This window comes from Leptonotus elevatus, chromosome 1 (genome assembly GCF_054856555.1).
Source record: "Leptonotus elevatus isolate MCC_2025b chromosome 1, RoL_Lele_1.0, whole genome shotgun sequence".
Lineage (NCBI taxonomy): Eukaryota > Metazoa > Chordata > Actinopteri > Syngnathiformes > Syngnathidae > Leptonotus > Leptonotus elevatus.
This window is the reverse complement of record NC_141239.1, coordinates 3,189,775-3,211,508: the sequence shown is the minus strand read 5'-3', so window position 1 is coordinate 3,211,508 and position 21,734 is coordinate 3,189,775. Positions and strand designations below refer to the sequence as shown.

The window sequence follows — 21,734 nt, the reverse complement described above, 5'->3', positions numbered from 1 at the left end:
TAACCTGCCTTTGGGTCAAAAATTGGGTCATTTTCTATAAAACGACTTGGGTCAATTTGACCCAACTTTCTGCAGGGGGATGGGTGGCACCAAAAACAAAAAACAAGGGTGATTCTGTATAAAACAACCCTTAACGTTTTGGTTAGATCCTCTACTTGGGTTAGTTTGACCCAACTTTGGGTAAAAAATTGGGTCATATTATGTAAAACAACCCTAAAGTTGGGTCAGATCCTCTACTTGGATCAACTTTAGGGGGAAAAAAATGGGCGCCACTGAAAGTTGAGTTAAATTGACCCACAAAGTGGATCAGTCAATTTTTTAAAAATCCATAATTGGGTTACTTTTGACCCAACGGTTTTCAGAGTGCAGCGGGGGTCAATTTCTGCATTCAATTACAACTGTCCTGATATTAAAGAGAATGAGGGGAGCCTCTTCGATTAGCCGGAAGTCAGCTGAGTTCCATCTCTCGACCACGCAAAATGTGTTATTCTATTTGAGCTAGTCAAGCAAAATAGCAAAAGAAAGAAAACACCACCCACTCAAAGACTTAGACTTGCGCTGATAACAAAAAATAAGGCCCTTAGTGTCTACACCAAAAAAATGATCATCTTGGCTGGACGGCAAAGCCGAAAGGTAAGGAGAGCTGCAATATTAGCATAGATAATCATTCTGCTTTGGTGAAAAGAAACAAGGAATGATATCCACCTGGCTTGTTGTCATCCAAACGAAAGCCAAGCTTGCCATTGGCCCGGAAGTAGTGTTAATTCTATCCACAAATTTTAAATTTAGTCTCAGTTTTAGTTCAGTTTCAATCACGCTTGTTAGTTTTTAGTCATATTTAGTCAACCTCATCCTATTTTTATTTTGTTAATTTTTAGTCAACTATAAATCTACTATTTTTGTCTTTATTTTAGTCCAAGAAAACGAGTCTAGTTTTAGTCAACAAAAATTGTCAACGTTTTCGTCGAGTTTTAGTCAGGACAATCCTTTTTACCCCTGTATTTTATTACGTCAGCAGATTATGTTGAACATTTCGGATCTAAAACGTTTTCATATCAAATTTTCTCTCCCATCTTTTTGATGAAAAACAATTTGACACACAATTACAGTATATCAACAATTGGCTACTATGGCTCCATGCTATGAGCTAGTAAATTAGCCAGCATTAGTTAGCGGTCAGATTGACATTATTGTTGGAACGTTATAGCCGTTGGATTACTGTTACCTAATTTATAACTATAATTAACTTCTTTTTTTTAACCTTTTACCTCCTTTCTGTCCCATGTGTTTGTGTATGTTGCACTCGCTAGCTGCAGATTTGAAAGGGCGTGTGTCACTGCGTGTCACATGACAGTGTCACAGTGACAGATTAGCAGACAAAATTTTACAAGATCATATAATTTTCACCTAGTTTTTTGTTCAAAAACTAAAATGTCCATAGATTTTAGTCCAGTTTTTATTAAGTGAAGTACATTTTTGTCTCATTGCATACTAATTATTAGTCCCACTTATTGTTTATTAATGAGTGTTTTAGTCCAGTCTAGTTTTAGTGTGCATTGATGAAATTATTTTTGTTTAATTTTCGTTGACGAAATTAACACTACCAGGAAGTACTTAGGGCAGGTTGAGAACTTTTTTTTTTTTTAAAGTACACTCACTCACACGAACACATACAAACACGGTCACAGGTCCGCCCCGAAAACGAGCCAATTTAGCATAATGTGCTGCAAAACTGGTGTCTTATCATTCTTGATCATTGTACCATTTTTTGCAAAAGCCTACCACAGACATATTATTAAAATCACCTTTTGTGGTGGTGGTGGTGGGGGGGGGGGGGGGGTCAGTATGTCTCCTTTAAAGGAAATAAAAATGTCATTTAGACAGACTTGAAAATAGCTTCAAGTAATGTTAAGTGTAGTCTAATGATGCCATCAGATTGGAGTGGAAAATCCCTGAAAAGCATGACATTTCCAGCCTGAATTTCACTTTTTTTTCCCCTCCTATTATTCGAAAGTGCCATGCGGACTTTTTGGCTGATAATGACCCAACAGACTGCAGGCAGCAAAGAGGCAAAAATCTCCCCAGCTTCCTATTCACGCCGCCGGGAAAAACTCTCCCACTCGCTGTCAGAGACAACACAAGGAAGACATCCAAAGAGAGAGAGAGAGAGAGCGAGCGTGGAACTTCTTGTCAGCACTCTCACATGTTTACTGGAGGCTCCGTAAAGACGGGGAACTCGCTTGGAATGAGTGTGCAGCTCTAATATCATCTCCAAGGAGAGCAGGTTAGCAATTAGCTTGCTGCTAAATGATTAATAACTACAGTACACATGTGCACCACGAGGGGGAATGTTGCAGCCTCCTTCGAGGTGGACTAAAATTGTGTGTATTCACTGGTGTGTAACTGAGCTACATTGAGTCCTATGATTCAAATGTGTCCATGTGGGCTCATTCAGTAGTTACTTTACATAATATACTTCAATGCAATTCAGACCACTCCCCCCACCACCCCCCTTTAATTTCTCAAGCCATTAGTAGTGTAATTGGAGTAGTACACATCCCAGAATGCAATGTGATGTAAAATATTTGTTTAAATCATGCAATATGCAAAAGCCTATTTAATTTGAATTATTTAAACTTGTCTTCATACATGTGAAGATGTCATGACAACTAAAGAAATTATTCAGGGGAAGGTCTGCGAAAGGAGGAAATACAACGGTTATACAGGGACATCTGCAGGGGAAATTATGAAACTACATGTAAATCAACAGACACCTCCCCCCCCCCCCCCCCACACACACACACTTACTCTTGCTAAATAATAATTGTTTAATCAATAATAATTCAATAATACCACAATAAAAATTGACTGACCTCTAGACTTTAGAGATAGATAGATAGATAGATAGATAGATAGATAGATAGATAGATAGATAGATAGATAGATAGATAGATAGATAGATAGATAGATAGATAGATAGATAGATAGATAGATAGATAGATAGATAGATAGATAGATAGATAGGTAAAGTCTACTCAAGAACAGGATAGCGTCGCCGTTGACACAACTCATAATGTATTACAAGCGTAAAAAAAGTATATATCCGTGCACTTTCACTCATTCAAACTTGAACACGGAGGAGAGAAAAAATCATGCAGACTGATACAGTAATTTGGCGTTTAGCGAGATTTAGCCAATCACGAGCTGCCGTCCTTTCAATTCACCAATCACAAGCGATGATGGTGTTGGGTCTTTCACGGACGTCAAATAGTGGCACCGTAGAGTTCTATTCATACTGGATGGGTCCGATACACGTAAACATTTCAATGCCGGCGTTGACACATGTTGTGAGATCTGCGTTCAGGAACCCAGCATGGCCGCTCCGTATATGAAGTCCTATGACATGAGAGGGCATAGGATGCAGTGATGCAACTTGACATTATCGTATTGTCGTAAGAAGTGTGAATGTTGGAGCCTAACTTATTGGACGTAGTAGTTTATGAGCTCAAGATAATTTAGCTCGCCATGTTTCGCCAGACGAAGGCGGTGCTCGAGAAACTTCGACATATCCAGTAAGTTAGCTCGCATTGGCTAGCTACCCAACTAGCATCGTCGTGTCATAATGATGACTACAATGAACTAATGTGTAATGACAGTGACACTGTTTTAGCTTCGCAGCATCGTGACCTAGGTTTTAAAAAGTTTGATACACAAATTAACTGAATATTTGAGCGCATTTTGGTACTGGCAGTCATTCGTTATGGAGGAGAATTTTACTGTGTGATTTGGTAGAAAAAAATGGTATAAAGTAAACATATACGGAAATTAGAAGCAAGCAATTACTTATGTTTGGAGGAAAATGTGTAATTTAAGATAGTCACTAAAGCCAACACTAGATTGATTGATGCGTTGTTTGATTGATTTGGAGGACACTTGATGCAATCACTCAGTTGTGGGAGTGAAAACTAAATTTAAGTCAACACTAGACTTGATAATAGAAAGGAGTACGTTTCCATTATAGCCAGGTTTAGCATATTTTAGGCATATTTGAATCAGTGTACAATAGTCTGCATACTGTTTGATTGAGAATAAACTAAAATGTATATAAATGTTATTCCTTAACCTAGTTTAAAGGTCCCACATCTGTCATGGAGACAGAGGAGCACTGCAGCAGCAGGAGAGAAGGCTCTTCCATACACAACAGGCCAACAAATCCATGGATTTACAGTTAAAGAGGTACAATGGGTCTTTTTTGGTACAACCACTCAATCATGGAGGACAAAACTGTCATTTCAGACAAATTGATTGATAGACATGACAAATGGCTCATGTATGGAATATTGACTATGATTAAATGTCATTGTCTTTTTCATGCAGGTCGTGGCCGTCCCTGACTTGTTCCTCACTGCCATCAAGTTGACTCATGATAAAACAGGAGCTCAGTACCTGCATGCGGCCAGGGATGATCCTAACAATCTCTTCAGGTTGCTTTAAACACAAACAAACAAATGTAGCCTATGTGCTGTACTAGCTGTTGCTATGCTAAGACTCCACTCTGGTCTTTCTGTGTTTTCAGCGTGCAGTTCCGGACCACCCCCATGGACAGCACGGGGGTCCCTCACATCCTGGAGCACACAGTGCTGTGCGGGTCCCAAAAGTATCCATGCAGAGATCCTTTCTTTAAAATGCTCAATAGGTCGCTGTCCACATTCATGAACGCCTTCACAGGTACATACTGAAACACTGATAATCAATTTTATTGAGGGCGAATTTTTCACAGATTACAATCAGGGCCCGACCGATTAATCAGCCGGCCATTATAATTGGCCTATTATTGCCCTTCAAACACCAGCCAAAACAATCAGCCAATTGGGCCAAATGGCAGATTATTTTCCCCTTAAAACGTTATCATCGTAGAAAACCGAATTTTCTGACTGTGAAAGTACCCTGAATGCACCATTTTGCTTGCGTAGCATTAGCTACTAGCGAGTGTGTAGCGTATGTTATTCTGTTGTCCCTAAGCATCCTTTAAGCTGTTTAATGACACCCCAGTTGGCGTTAACTATAAAACTAAACACACGACAATAAGAACAACATCGACTGTACATTTAAATACAAAACATGCTTAGTTTTTAAAACATCGCAAGCCGAGCACTAATGCTAAAAGCGAAGGGAGGATCCCATTCAAATGCTAACAGGAAGTTAGCATTGACTTTGGAAGTGTTTTTCCTTCAAATAACAAATATGCACACACAAATGGTGTGGGAACACATACTCACAAGTAAGATAACATTACGCAAAGGCTCAAATTCTTCCCAATGTGTGAGAAATTAAGTTATTTAATAGAATTCAATCGGAGTCCAGTTCAGTAACTTTTAACTATTTGTTCTTACTGTTTTTTTTCAGTTTTTATTATTTTAGTTTATTCTATTCTTATTTCACTTTCTTATTGTTTTATTTTGTCATTGTCCTTCCAAATTATATTTAAAGTTGATATTTCAAGAATTCAAAGACTTTCTTTTCTCAAAATTCAAGGATGCAAACATCCAAGAATTTTTTCTTTTGAACGTGACATGGCAGGAAATACAATCCTCAAGGTCTCAGGTTAGCACAATAAGTCCCAAGACTTGTGAAAATAATACAAGATAAAAATATATAAATTAAAAGGTTAATGCTTTACAGCAGTTGTAAACAAGTAAGAATGGTTTTATTATTTATTGGCACATAAATCTATACAATAACCTTGTATACTTAATAAAAAATTGTTGATACGGTCATACTATGGACTTGCCATTCAAAGCGGAGAATCTAAATAGCGAAAGTTAATTGGTATTTTTTTCTGCCAAAAATCAGTATCAGTTTTGGCCTAAAAAAATCCATATCGGTCGGGCCCTAATCATAATGTACTTCTTAGAATTTGAACAAATATGATAACAAGTGATGACTCCACCCCTTTTAATAAAGCTAACCTTTAAAGTGACTAAGTGTGGTGTTCCTTGCCAACAGCGAGCGACTACACCATGTATCCATTCTCCACGCAGAACGCAAAAGACTTCCAGAATCTTCTGTCCGTCTACCTGGACGCCGTGTTCTTCCCGTGCTTACGGGAGCAGGACTTCTGGTGAGTGTTTGGAACTTTCTGGTTGTTGTTTTTTTGCTTCATATCTTGTCCTGTGGCATCACGATCGAAAACATTCCAGGCAGGAGGGCTGGAGGCTGGAGAACGAAGACCCCACCGACGCCAGCTCGCCTCTGGTCTTCAAAGGAGTGGTCTTCAACGAGATGAAAGGAGCCTTTGTGAGTCCGAATCTTCACCTGAAACTGAAAGGACCCGAATCCTGACTCGTGACGGCTCGTTTTTGCTTTAAACAGTCAGACAACGAGCAGCTGTATGCTCAGCACCTCCAGAACAAACTTTATCCCGACCACACTTATTCAGTGGTGTTTGGTGGTGAGCCGCTGGCCATCCCCGACCTCACCTGGGAGCAGCTCAAGCAGTTCCACGCCACGCACTACCACCCCAGCAATGCCAGGTAACACACACACACGTCGCTATATCGGAGTGCAATTATTTAAAATGTAACTACAATTTCAATTAATACACTTCACAATTACAAAATCAGCATAATCTAAAGCAAAAAGAAAAGATTATTAATACAAATTTTTTGTTGTCTAAAATTATATATTTGCATTTTTTAAATTTAAAATGACTAATTTAATAAATCTTGTTTTGTCCAAAAGGAACTTGCGTAATTAAAGTTTTTCAAAGAAATGTATTTTTCTTGTTTTGTAGCAAAAATCTAATTGTGAATTCAATGATTACCAAATTAATCGTGATTAACTCTTTGACTGCCATAAACGTTAAATAACGTTTAGTAAAAACCTACGGAGGGGCGCCAAAGACGTTAACTCTTTGACTGCCAGACGTTTTCAGAAAAGGGATGCTGTGAGTGCCAGCCGATTTAAGCATTTTGACTGATCTTTCAAGGTCGTTGAAACATCCACATAATTGTAAATAGTACCACAGTTGCACACATTTGTAAATAGTTTGCCAAATTGTTGTCAAATTGTTACACTGTTGAATGTAAATAAACGTATTTTGCTATCAAAAAACACTTTTTCATTCTTGGTGGTAGTGTTTTATAGAAGTAAAGCACTATTTAGGGGTTTGTGGCATCATTCATGGACAAAAAGAAGTGTAAAATTCACTAGAGTGCATGAAATAATATCGTTTCACTAAAAGCTTGATTTCTCCGTATTTTGGTCTAAAACAAGCGCATTTGGATGAAACTAACCATTTTCTATTGTTGATTACTAAAGAACGGAATAAGGTAGAAACAAACTTTTTTTTCTGATGAAAGATGAGAGTTCAATCTTTCATTTGGTGTTGTGTTTCCATAGTCCAAACAGAAATTTTTCTGTGGACCTTGAAAGATCAGTCAAAATGATTAAATCGGCTGGCACTGACGGCATCCCTTTTCTGAAAACGTCTGGCAGTCAAAGAGTTAATATATTCTTCATAATCGATCAGCCCTAATCGGAGTGCCAAGTTGGGAACAAGGAGCAGGATGTGAAGTTTAACATTTACACTCACTCCTCCCACCCTATTGTCTTGAAAGCAAATGTGAAAGCACACACAGTTTTGACCCTATGCCTGCTGTGGAAAAGGCGAGTAAAAGTCTCATCATGAGTTTAATGTATAATTTTGTCAGTGTGAAATGGGCATAACTTTTGTGCATACACAAATACTCCATCTATTTTGGCCAAGACTTAAAAACGTTTGCACAAACTCCATGTAAAAGAGAATAATGCTGTGATTTCCACTTTCTCTGTGTGAAAAAGGCACAGGTAGATTAATGCAAAGTCACAAAAAGCTGCATGAAAAGGGGCTTGGATGTAATTTTTCTCACCTTTGTTTCCGAGACTGTAGCAGCTATGCAGCATTTTTCTGCCTTCTATTATAATAATTATTATTATTATTATTATGTTTTTATTTTTGTGTAAACGGCACTGGCGGATTGACTGACAGCATTTTCCATCTTTTTTCCATCTGGCTGTTCTGTATTAATGGCAATAGAGCTGTCAAAATTAATCGATTAATCAACAAGTAATCAATTATCAAATTGATCCACAACTATTTTAATAATTGAGTAATTGTATTGAGCCATTTATGATTTAAAATTACACAAATCCTCAGATATCAGTATATCAACAGTAATTATTGACTGATTTCTGTAGTCCTTCATGAATGAAGACTGATTATCTTATGTGTTTGATCAAAATAAGACATTTGCAAACATGTGTTTTTACTTTGGAAAACAATGACTGAACTGTAAACATAACACATCAATCACCCCCTCCCCTTTTTTTTTTTAAATCACTATACGAATACAAAGTATTTAATAACGGCCAATCACTGGTTAATAAACAGTAATCAGGTGAAACATGCTTTTGTAATACACTCTAATTACAATTAAAAATAATCCGATTTGTCGATTAATCTAGGATTAGGATGCCTTTATTGTCATTGTACACAGGTACAACAAAATTGTGGAGGTTTCCCGTTGTCAGTGCAATAAGAAAAGAGTAAAAAAATATAGTTACAAAATAAAATTGAAATAAAATAGAATAATAAAATAGCATATAATAAATCGATTGAATAATCATAGATTAATCGATTATACAAATATTCGATAGTGACACCACTACATTTTCCTCCTTTTTTTCTGTCTGGCTGTTCGGTATTAATGGCACCATTCTGGGATTGGAGTGCAAAGTACTGTCCCCTTACACACAAGCACCCTGTGATACTGCTGTATGTTAGAAATTGTTTACTTCCACCATCCTTTCCATACACGCGGGGCAGCCACCTTGGAAAGTGTCTGGCTTCAAATTGCTGTGTGAAAAAGGGTTAGAAAGCTTTGCAATTTGCTAGCAATCCGCAACGTGGCTTATATTTGTGTCTAAAATTTTATGTATTATGTCTCCTCACATGTCCGCATTTGCACCTCAGGTTCTTCACATATGGAGACCTTCCTCTGGAGCAACACCTGAAGCAGATTGACCAGGAGGCGCTGTCCAAGTTTCAACGCATCCATCCCGACACGGAAGTTCCGTCTCAGCCGCACTGGACCAGCCCCGTGAGCGCTCTAAAAGTCTCAAAGACGCTAAATGTAAATAATGTGTTTTAATGTATTAATTGTCATGTTCAGAGAGAAGAGCACGTGACCTGCAGTCCCGACGCGATGGCTCCCGACGCCACGCGACAGAACACGCTGTGTGTCAGTTTCCTGCTGGGAGAGTAAGACAGCAATTATTCTGTCGCTTCATGTGTTTTATACAGCATGTTCATTTTGTGTCAGTCAGTAGGGGAAAAATGGGGAGTTTGTTTGCAATCCTAGTGTCTCTGGTGGAGCAAATTATATTATTTTTGTGTAGTATGGACACTTATTTATTTTTTAAGTTAATAGATTTGTCACACAAAATCAATTTGCATAGAAAAACATATGCTATTTTAAATGCGTATATTGTTGGTTGCGATTAATTATGAAGCTTAAAGCTACTAAACCCAGAAAATTCCATTTCAAATCGCTACACACTCCCTTCAGGTGATACTTGACTCATTGAGCCATTTTCAGCAGTAGAAAGTTAATATTTTGTCCAAAATGAATTTGGTAACGTCATTATTTTTCGTGTACAATTAATACCCTTAAAAACAAATGTTTTTACTTGCTATCGACTGAAGATGACATCACCGGTGCTAAAGAAGTAGGTAACGAGTCTAACGACCAATCATGGCTCAGTTTGCTGACCAAACCCAGAAAACAGGTGAGCCATGATTGGTCGACTTCCTCAGCACAGGTGATGTCGACAGCAAGTCTAAAAATTTGTATAAATACGTTCCAGTTTGAACATTGCCATGGTCCCAAAAACGTATTTATATGTTTTGTAATGTTTTTTTAAGCTAGAGCAAGGCTTTGATGCAGCCTCTGAACTGCAGAGAACAGGTGAAGCAGTGATAGTAATTGCAAAAAATGGCCAGCAGGTGGCAGCAGAGTATACGAGATCAACCAGGGCCATGTTGCAAAAAGCTCTTTCCCCACTGTTTTAAACAGATTTATGAATAATGATGAAACTTTGCTATATTCTAATGCTAATTGCTGCAAAACGGAAACAGATGAATGAAAGAAGAGACTATCTTTCTTTTGATAGGTTCCATGTTTTTATAGCAATCGGTATACGGTCAAATGAAAATGCCATTTTGACGATACAGTACTGTATTTCTAGACAAATTGTTCCATAGAGCAAGTTTAAGATGTGAAACTTAGCCCGGCGTTTTTCCTCCGCAGCATCACCGACACCTTCGAGGCCTTCACCCTCAGCCTGCTGTCTTCTCTGATGACATCCGGTCCCAACGCTCCCTTCTACAAAGTTCTCATCGAACCAAAAATTGGAACGGACTTCTCCTCGGTGGTCGGGTGAGACGAGCTGAAAGAGGAGAAAGTTTGGATTTCGGAGTTAAACGTTTGAGCTTGGCGAACGCGATGTTGCTTTGTGTTCCGCAGATACGACGGCAGCACGAAGGAGGCGTCGTTCAGCATCGGCCTGCAGGGGATGGCCGAGGAGGATGCGGAGAAAGTCAAAAACATCATACATCAAACTATCGCCGACATCATCGAGTAAGTCGGAGCGGGGATGGATCTGGGGTTATTTTCTACCCCGTTTTCATGTCCATTTTCAAATGTTCATTTTCTTTTTCTGACTGACAATTATACAAATGGATCTCAATTCTCATCATCCCCTTCATCATATTATGGTGCTTTTCGGACTACAAGTCCCACTTACTCGAGTGCATCAACACAATGAGGGGACGGGGGCTTTAGGTGCCAGCCAGAGCGCTACTGTTCTTGGTCTCAGTTTTTGTAAAATAAATTTACCCACAACAATATGTAGTACTTATAGTGGACTATAAATATGTACGTTATAGTCTGACAGTTTTTTTGACTGGTGCGACTTATACACCAAAAAAAATCGGACACAAATTTTCCATGCATTTTATTATATAGGGTGGTTAGGGTTGAGAAAAAAAAAAGTGGGTCTGGACAGGCATCCATAGACAGTGATTCGGCACCAGCCGAAAACAGGCTGGCCAATCAAATTTGTTTATTCGCGTGACGTCGTCTTCGTGAGCAACGTCACGCTGTTCGAATATGAGAACAGAGTGACTCATGACATCATGAATCCACTTTTTCCCGCAACATCAACATAACTCATTCACTACTGTCTCTCTTCGGCTAGTGACCATGTTGGATTTTTACTCACTCTCCGCGAAAAAAAAAAAAAAACTTAAACGACGTCCCCGCAAATATGCCACTTTGTAATGTTGGAAATATTTGAGTTTTTTTTTTTCTTGTAAATTTGTGTTTTTTTTTTCTTGGAGTATTACTACCCCCCTCTCTAGAAAAAAATAAACCTTTATACATGGCCCTAATATTGACCTGATAGCCATCAGCTGCCCCATCTACCCCAATTTCTGATTACGTGATCAAATTTGTACCAAAATTGAGGAATGCTGAAACTTATGGTAAGGGTGCATTGTGCCGTTTAAAAAGGGAATAATAAAGCTTTTTCTACGTCATGCATCATCTACATCATGTTCCGTTTATAGGAGTGTGTGGACCCCGCACACTCCACAGTTTCTTTGGTGAGGGGAGGCGTAGAGTGGTGGAGGGTGATGTCATGTGCGTGCACTAACTCGCACGCACACCATGAACGAGCCTGACACAGATGCTGCAGTTACACTTTGGGCCAGAGGTGGCAGTCGCGAGTAATAAAAAAAAAGTGGCAAACTGCACAAAGATCCTTTAAGATTTTCTGCCTAAATAAAAAAAAAACTAAAGGCACACTTTGTTTTTCATTATTCAGTCACCAAAAAAATGTGCGGTGGGTAAAGTTGGTAAGTCTTTTGTTGCAACTCTGATTTATCAATTCGGGGACTTCTTTTTTATTGAAAGGAGATAAATTTTCCCTGCCTTTTTCCCATGTAAAAGACACTTTGGCTTTTACTTTTTGTCAATATATTTCTTTCTCTCATCAGGACTGGCTTCGAGGGCGAGAGGATCGAGGCACTCCTGCACAAGATTGAGATCCAGATGAAGCACCAGTCCACCAACTTTGGCCTCTCCTTGGCTTCGGTGAGCACATGCTGACGCGCACGTTTTCAGAGCCGGGTGAGTTTGTTTTTGTTTAGCTGGATTCTGCTTGTGCAGTACATCGCATCTTTGTGGAACCACGACGGCGACCCGGTGGAGCTTCTGCAGATCAACGACAACGTCCTGAAATTCAGAAGAGCCCTGGAAGAGAACCCGCGTTTCCTCCAGGACAAAGTCCAGCACTACTTCAAGGTTTGTGTGAGGGCACTGCAGATTACTAATAGGGCTGGATGATATAGCATGAAATGAAACATTATATTCAGTAGGGATAATAGATAATAATTAGTGTTGTTCCGATACCATTTTTTGTCCCCCGATACCATTTTTTGTCCCCCGATACCGATTCCGATACCCAGCTTTGCAGTATCGGCCAATGCCGATACCATACCGATACCTACGTTTTTTTTATCTCAACATGAAAAAGCTGTCCTCCCATTGGTTCAGAGCATTCAAGGGCCAATAGGATATCTTAGCTCGGCATGCAGTAAACATGTCACATATCAGTGAATGTCGTGCATAAGCAAGACACAAGATGCTGCATCCAAAGTCCTATATTAGCCTCAGAATGAATGGTATCGGCATACTTGTTAGTACTCACCGATACTGATACCACTGTTTTAATGCAGTATCGGGGCCTCTGCCGATACCGGTATCGGAACAACACTAATAATAATGCCGATATTGGGCATTTTGACGAACATAGGTATCAGCCTTTTTTTTTCTTTTTTTTTATCTGACAGCCGGTAAAAGGTAAATCTAAAACCATTTTAATCTCAGGGAACTATTTATTTAAATTCTCACTTAACTGTATAAGAGATCCCGCTGACCCTGGGAACAATTTGAAACTTTTTTTTGTTTTTGTTCGACATTAATACAAAGAAATGTGAAAGTTTAAGATTTCAGGGTTTTTTTTATTTTGGAAAAAACTGATATATGGGTATTTACTTCTTAAGGTTTCCATTTAACGTTTTAAGATATATATATATATATATATATATATATATATATATATTTGTAAATTTGGCAATTGTATTTTAAACAATTTTGACGCCAATATTCCCACCCACCCTTTTTTTTTTCTTTTTTTTTACTGAAAATTAATATCGGCTTTGACTACTAATAATGTTTTAAGTGTCCCAAAGACGTATTGATAAGTTTTTTTTTTATGCTAGAGCATATAGAAGGCTTTGATGCAGCCTCTCAACTGCAGAGAACGGTTGAAGCAATGGTAGTTATTACAAAAATTAGAAGGTGGCAGCAGAGTATAAGAGATCAACCAGGGCCATGTTGCAAACAAGCTGATTTCCCCACAATTTAAACAGATTTGTGAATAATAATGAAACGTAACTATATTTTAATGCTAATTGCTGCGAAATGGAAACATAGAAATAATACCGTATTTTTCGCACTTTTTTTCCTGATAAAAGAAGGGACACTAATCTTTATTTTAGTAGGTTCCATATTTTTATAGCAATAGAACACAATATTCTGTGGGCCTTGCAAAATCAGTCAAAATTCAGTAAAACAGCTGAGAGCAAAGGGGGTTACTTCAGTGAAAATTCAAGTTAATGTACCACTGATTGTCACACCCAACTAAGTGGGGTGAAATTCGTTCTCCGCATTTGACCCATCCCCTGAGGGAGCGGTGAGCAGCAGGGATTGCGCTCGGGAATCATATGGTGATCTAACCCCCCCAATTCCAACCCTTTATACTGAGTGTCAAGCAGGGAGGCAAATGGGTCCCATTTTTATAGTCTTTGGTATGACCCGGCCGGGGATTGAATCCACAACCTCCCAGTCTCAAGGCGGACACTCTACCACAAGGCCACTGAGCTGGTCACCTGCGTTGGCTGCTAGTGGATGAGTTAAGTACAATTGCAAAATATGACCAGATTTTTTTCCCATTTCTGGTATTTATTTTTCAGTCTGAGAAATAAATGAATGAATCCGTAACGTCAATGAATCAGCCAACCCTAATTCCGGTACAGTACTAAATCCGATTCCTTCACCTCACTGCATTTCTTTCTGTCATCCAGGACAACACCCACAGACTGACCCTCTCCATGAGTCCTGACTCCTCCTACCTGGACAAGCAGGCCTCGGCCGAGCAGCGCAAGCTCCAGGAGAAGATCAGCGCTCTATCTGACAGCAACAAGAAGGACATTTATGAGAAAGGTGCTGATGATTATTCACAAATGGGATTCCTGAGGCACCCAAAGTGCCGTCATACTTTGACTTGGAAAATGCCACAGCTTTTGAACCTTTCCATTTACTAGCTTTGTTACTTCTGTGTTCAGGTCTTCAGCTGCTGGATGCTCAAAGTAAAACACAGGACGCTTCATGCCTGCCCGCACTCAAAGTGTCCGACATCGTGCCCACCATACCCGTCGCTCCTGTACATATGACCAACGCAGGTACCATCAACGCACCAACCTCATTTGTTGTATTTTTTACCCCCTCTGGCCTCTGTCTCATTGTGCCACTCACACATTTCTAGCAATCACTTTCTTTGAGGTTCTGATTGGCTGAAGTCTCCTTTAATTAGCCTAAAAAAATGACACGAGTTAGTTTTTCAATTGTGATCTCGGTGCATTTTTTTGTCTTCTGATGCGCAGGCGGTGTTCCGCTCCAGCTGTGCGAGCAGCCCACCAACGGCTTGGTGTACTTTCGGGCCATGTGCAGCCTCAACACGCTGCCTGAGGACCTGAAGCTTTATGTGCCGCTCTTCTGCAGCGTCATCACCAAGTCAGTCCACCTCACACACATACACACACACTGCTCTGTGCTTATTCTTAGCCAAGCTGGGCTAGTCATTGATTGTTTGTATTAAATTAAGTTCATATTAGGACAGTATTTATTTTGGAAAATAAAATAAATTGATTAAAACAATACTTTTTCAAATACATTTTTTATTAAGTCTTTATTTTTAAGGTTGTTTTTTTTTTCTTTTTTTTTGTGAAGTCTTATGAAATAAATGTTTTGAGAGAAAAATAAGCATGTTTTGTCATAATCAATGTGTGTGTGTGTGTGTGTGTGTGTGTGTGTGTGTGTGTGTGTGTGTGTATATATATATGTATTTATATATGTATTTATTTATATATTTATTTATATATAAATATATATATGTATTTATATATTTATTTATATATAAATATATATATATATTTATTTCTTTATTTATATATATATATTTTATATATATTTATATATATATTATATATTTATTTATATATATATATATATATAATTTTGGAGCGGAATGTATTCTACTGAGAATTTTTTATTAGAGCAAACCTTTTTTTTTTTTATCCATATTTATTGACATGTACTTGTACATTTACCTACCTTTTTTTTAAACACATTGTTCTATTTTTATAATTAAATAAAAATCAAGCGGATGTATGTAAGTGGATTTCGGTGAAAAAAAAGTCTTAGATTTTATTTTAAGGCCACACATGCACTCAATAGCTCTTGAACAACATGTTTGTGTTTACGTGTGTATTTGTGTGTTTTTAGGATGGGTTGTGGCTCTCTCGACTACCGTCAGCAGGCCCAGCAGATGGAGCTGAGGACTGGCGGCATGTCCGTGTCCCCCCAAGTCATCCCTAACTGCACCCACATAGACATGTTTGAGCAGGTTAGCTTCACTAGGCTGCCCGGACCCGAAATAACGCAAAAACATGATGTTGTGCCCTCATTCCCTCTTCCAGGGTGTCCTCCTGTCGTCCTCATGCTTGGAGAGGAACCTCCCTGACATGTTCCGGCTCTGGGAGGACATCTTCAACAGCCCCCGCTTTGACGACCTGGAGCGTTTGCGGGTGCTGGTGATGATGTCGGCGCAGGAACTGGCCAACGGGATCTCCTACTCCGGCCACGTATACGCTATGACACGGGCCGGACACCTCCTGACGCCGGCCGGAGAACTCCTAGAAACCTTTGATGGGATGGACCAGGTAGCGGAATAAGCGAAGTGCGCATCTCGGCAGCGCAGTGTATTATGGGTATGCCGGCTGGTAGCCTGCCACCTACTTGTCATTGAAAACTAATGGAGTCTAACGGGGGAAGCGCTGATTTGGACCATTTCAACTGTTGGAAAGTTGATGTTTTTTATTATTATTATTATTTTTTTTTATTATTGTTATCAATTTTAAACATGAATAGCATATCATTACTTACTACCCTCTGCCGGGACACGACAGTTTAGTCTATTTAAGTGCTTATTATTTGACTGAATGTGTGCACTTTACCAGAAGTTGGACCGACACAATACCGGGACGCGATCAAGAGACGGCTAGGAGCTTTCTTCACTGAAAGGGTCAATTGGGGCTAGAAGCAGGTTTTAAAATGACTGTCACTCCATTATTTGGTTACACGTACGTCCGCTAGCAAGCCTCGTGATGCTTCAGTCTGTTCCCTCGCTTTCAGGATATTGACAAAATAAATGTGTTCAAAAAATCAATTTTAGCCTCTTATACGTCCGTTTGGATCTTTCTTTTCTATCTGAAAATTGGGAAGAGTGAACGGAGATTTTCAAGTGTACACTTCTGCCTTCTCGAGCATTGCAATGGTGTTTTTTTGTCGATAAACTCCATTAGGACAGCTAAGAATGGCACCAAGGGCACGTGTCGTTTTTTTTCACTTAAGGCTGAAAGTCGTTTAAACAATTCTTGCAAGCTTTAAGGTGTGCAGTTACGCAAACACTTTCAGCACTCCATCCGGGGCCATTCAAATAACGGCTTTGTATGGTAGCATGTTTTTTTTTTTTTTTACTTGATTTTCAAGCAGGCGCAAACGTAATGCGCACTTGTAGGGCAGACATTTGAAGAAATGGAAAAACATTCTCCATTTGCTGTTATGATCCTCAGGTGAAGTTCATGAAGAGGATAGCGGAGATGTTGGACCTGACCCCGATCATCCGCATGCTGCCCAGGATCAAGAAGCACCTCCTCAACCCAAACAATATGAGGTGTCTCTCATTTCCCGACCTTCCCACTCATGGCGGGGGAAGCGAAGCTAATTTTGGACTTTCCTACAGGTGTGCCATCAATGCCACACCTCAGCGGGCGTCCGAGTCGGTGGCCCACCTGGAGAGCTTCATAAAGGACGTGGCTGGCAACAGGAAGCAGTTCAAAGCCGCGCGACCAAATGTCGTCGAGGTATGAAAGTGACGGACGGCGCACTTCACCTCATCTCATGTTGATGCGCTGCCTTGTTTCTCCACTAGAGTCCGCTGGATGTCCTCAACGTGTCTGGAGCCAGCAGGACGCTTGTGGCTGTAGGTCTTTGTTTTCATCTTGTCTTAAAATGACTTCATTCCAGTAATCCATCCTCCCCTGGCTTTTTTTGAAAAATTCTACCCTAGAAGCTAGTGTTGCTCAGCAACATGAAATTTGGTAGACATGTCTGTTAGAGATAGGCCGATATGTTTTTTTCACGGCCGATACCAATTATTAGTTGGAAGGGATGCCGAGAGCTGATATTTGGAGCCAATATTCATTTTCTAAAAGGGAAAATATTGGCATCAAAATTTGAAAAAATACAACCTCCAGCTTTTCAAATTTTTGAATTTTTAAGAATTTGTTTATCAAACAACTTATAGGGTTCTTTAAATATTGGAGTTAAAAAAAAACAGTGACGTCTTTGTTTTAAAAATCTTACAAAAAGTTGAGGGATCTCCAAGTGGCAGTAGCATGTTTTCAGAAGTTAAATAAAAACTTGAGTAAATAGCTCTTTTGTTTTCTGCAGTCAATAAAGTTTTACAAAATAAAAAAATATCTGAAGTACAGGATTAAAAATGTACTTTGTTTTAATTTCAAACAAAAACTAAAGGTGCAGACCCAGCAATATCTCTTAAATTTAAATAATTAGTTAACACTTTTTTGAATTGAACTATTATTGGGCGTATGATTCTTCAAAATGGCCAATGCTGATATTCGTCAAAATGCTGAACATTGGCGCTGATAATTGGTTCAGCCGATAATCGGTTCAGCCAATAATCGCTCTATCCCTAATGTCTGTCATCAGTAGACACACAAAAAAGTCAAGAAAAACCATGCTTTAAAATTTACAGGAGGTCTGCCATTTTGGAAGTTAAGTTTGATGACACACCATAAAACACCAATTGGTAGGACTTTGGAAATTCAGCCCCCAAAACCAGTTTCACTTAGCTTTATGAATTTTGGTAGACTTGTCCCATAGGAGAAGAAGAACAAAAAGCCATGCCTGAAATGACACAGGAAGTCCACCAGCTTGGTTTGAAATGGCCATCATTTAGACCATTTCCAGGAGTCTGAGCCAGTTTTGCTTATAAACATAAAATTTGGTAGGCATGTCTATCACGAGTTGACCAGAAGCCTTGCTTAAAACGGCCATTTTGATTTAAGTGGCCAGTTCCCCTTCATGTAATAACTGAGCTTCTAACTTCTTTCAAAGTCGATATACACTCGCATCGAGGGCCTGTGGTTATCTTTTGGTTGATGTTTTTTCTTGACCAAGATCCTGAAATGTAGCTTCTAAACGCTTGACTGGCCTCACTTTCTTTTTCCAAGGATCCACATTTCCAGCCCTGTCACATGAAGACTTTCTTCCAGCTGCCGTTTCCTGTCAACTTTGTCAGCGAGTCCATCCGCACCGTCCCCTACAGCCACCAAGACTATGCCAGGTTTTGTTTAGAATTACTTTTTTTTTTTTTTATTGATTATGCTGCAGCAATATTAGGAACATGACTATTGAGCAACTTCCTTTCTCTGTTGCCAGTCTTTGCGTTTTGGGAAGGATGATGACAGCCAAGTTTCTCCACGGAGAGATTCGCGAGAAGGGCGGGGCCTACGGTGGTGGAGCCAAGATGGGTGGGGGCGGCCTGTTCTCATTTTACTCTTACAGGTGCCAAGATGCTTTATTTTTATTTAATGGTTATAGACACACTTGGACAATTTACATGAATGAGAATGGTTTAAAAAAGAAAAAAAATAGAAAATACCAAAAACATTTGAAGAAAATACACAGTGTTGTAAATCGAGATTAAACTACCATAATATTTTTAAACCCCCAAAAAAACAATTACTAATTGAAAATATTGTAGGTTAAATAAATAAGTACAAATACATTTTGGGGTTTTGTTTTTTGCCAAAGAAAAACTGTACTAAATGAAATGAAAAAAAAGGCATTTTTTTTTAAATACATACACTACAATGAAACAAAGTAACAATGCAAAAATATTTGTCAAAAGGAATTTAAAAAAATCTGACTAAAGTAACACTTTGCAAGAAAACTATTATTACAAAATAAAATACAAACATATTAATAATAGACACCAAAAGCGTCAATACAATAAACAATAAAACACAAAGTGTGTCGAAACGTTTGAGTGGTGCAGCTTGCATTTATTCTCCTTCTTTGCGTGCGTGCCAAAGGGATCCAAACTCGGTCCAGACACTCTCCGCCTTCAGCAAAGGTGTCGATTGGGCAAAGTCGGCCAAGTTCAACCAGCAGGACATCGACGAAGCCAAGCTCTCCGTCTTCTCCGCCGTCGACTCGCCTGTGGCGCCCTCGAGCAAAGGTCAGGAACGCCCTTCTGGCGTTGTTGAAAAACGTAGTATCAGGGTACCAAAAGACCCAAGTCGAGTACCTGATGTTTTTGTTTTTTGATGCAGGAATGACCTTATTCCTAAGCGGAATCACAGACGAAATGAAGCAGCAACACCGCGAACGACTCTTTGCCGTCACCCGGGAAAACCTGTTGGACGTGGCTGAGAGGTTTGAACTCAATATGTCACTTGAACTTCCTTCTCAAGTTTGCCATTTATCTCTTCCAGCCTCCCAAAATAAACAACCAAACATTTTGTACAGTTTTTTTTTTTAAACAATAAAAATAGCACTTTGAGGACATAATGAAATGAAATGTAAATTGAATAGTTTTTGATACGGCTGTGCAATGAATTGAAGTGTGTGTGTGTGTGTAATTTATTCATATATACATAATTTATTTATATATATATAATTTATTTATATATACATAATTTATTTATATTTTTATATATATATATAATTTATTTATATATATATATATATATATATATTTATATATATATATTTATATATATATATATATATATTTATATGTATTTATTTATATATATATATATTTATATATATATATATTTATATATATATTTATATATATTTATATAAATATATATATTTATATATATATATATATATATAATTTATTTATATATATATATTATTATATATTATATTATAAATTCTGTTTGGTCCAAAAGGAACAAACATAATTTTAGTGTTCCTATTTTTTTTTATTGGTCTTAATATTTTTAAATACTTAAACCTTTTCTCGTTTTGTACCAAAAAATAAATAATCGTTTGAATAATCGTGATTTCAATTAGTGCCAAAATAATCGTGATTATTATTTTCCCCATAATCTAGCAGCCCTAGTTTTTGACATTCCATTCTGCTACAATGGACATGTGCGGTTCCTTCTGTTGTTTGCACCTTGGCTACCTGGTGGCAGTATATTACAAATCGACATGCACCACAACTCCTCAATAAGTTTAAGTAAAATTAGTCATTTTTCACAAAGAATAAAGAATATTTGCCTTTGAGTATTGTTTATTTGTAGAAAGTTTTATCTACAAAAACATTTGAAAACCATTTCTAAAATAATCCAAAAATTTTTGTGTTTGGTGCAGGTACCTGAGCATCGGAAACAAGACGTCCGGCGTTGCCATCTTGGGCCCGGAGAACGATGGCATCAAGAAAGATCCATCGTGGGTGGTGAAATAAACCGTATGTGAAAACATTCTGTACATATTTATGCGACAAAACGAATAAATTATCATGTTGGAATAGAAAACCACAGACTATCTTGGTGGCTAAGGTGACGTGTTATTGAAATGTGACGCATGTCGATTGCGTCTGAACTTGGTGTCAGCTTATAGTCACCTGGGGGGGGGTTTATGTTTTTGTTTGTTTGTTTGAGTGACAGCACTGTTGGTGTTTTGCTTCTCATCATCTTGGTTGCCCCAAATACCACAGAAGAAGAAGGTTAAGAATTTGCAGCCACGTTCTTAGCCTTTATTTGTTGAACTGAGGTTCCAAGGATACTGTACTTTTGTGTCATATATACTACAAGGCGTATAAAATAATTTCATTATTAATCAAGAAAATAAAATGTTTTCCACTGCGACAATTTGGCAAATTTGCATAACCCCGCCCCTATTAAGTTTCAGTCACTGACAGCTATTCCAGAGTAAAAAAAAAACAAAAAAAAACATTTTGTGCCATCGTGTCAAACATTCAACTCAACTTTAGATTTTGGGAACACAACTTTAACGTGAACATTATTTTGCACATGGACCATGAATAAAATAATGTTTCTGCCTCATATTGCAATTAAAGTTGTCTTCCTAAATCCTTAATGACTATATTAGACATTTTGAATTGATTTGGTTTATGTTTTTTAATTTAATGGGAAAAAGCGTTTTACAAAATAAATGAAGACA

The 21,734-nt window shown here is 38.4% G+C and overlaps 1 protein-coding gene across 1 annotated transcript; it reads left to right on the top strand.

Annotated features, from left to right (window-relative positions):
* The first annotated feature begins 3,345 nt into the window (after positions 1-3,345).
* pitrm1 (pitrilysin metallopeptidase 1) lies at positions 3,346-21,421 on the top strand. The gene is made up of 26 exons (XM_086098020.1): positions 3,346-3,572; positions 4,128-4,236; positions 4,378-4,484; positions 4,577-4,728; positions 6,007-6,121; positions 6,201-6,297; positions 6,373-6,533; positions 9,014-9,140; positions 9,213-9,301; positions 10,350-10,478; positions 10,566-10,679; positions 12,098-12,194; positions 12,270-12,404; positions 14,249-14,387; positions 14,510-14,626; positions 14,828-14,957; positions 15,729-15,849; positions 15,923-16,165; positions 17,078-17,178; positions 17,248-17,368; positions 17,437-17,487; positions 18,761-18,873; positions 18,969-19,094; positions 19,625-19,770; positions 19,865-19,967; positions 20,922-21,421. Exons 1-26 carry the CDS (start codon positions 3,526-3,528, stop codon positions 21,013-21,015), a joined length of 3,084 nt encoding a protein of 1,027 aa, XP_085954146.1. The 5' UTR covers positions 3,346-3,525; the 3' UTR covers positions 21,016-21,421.
* Positions 21,422-21,734: the final 313 nt, after the last annotated feature.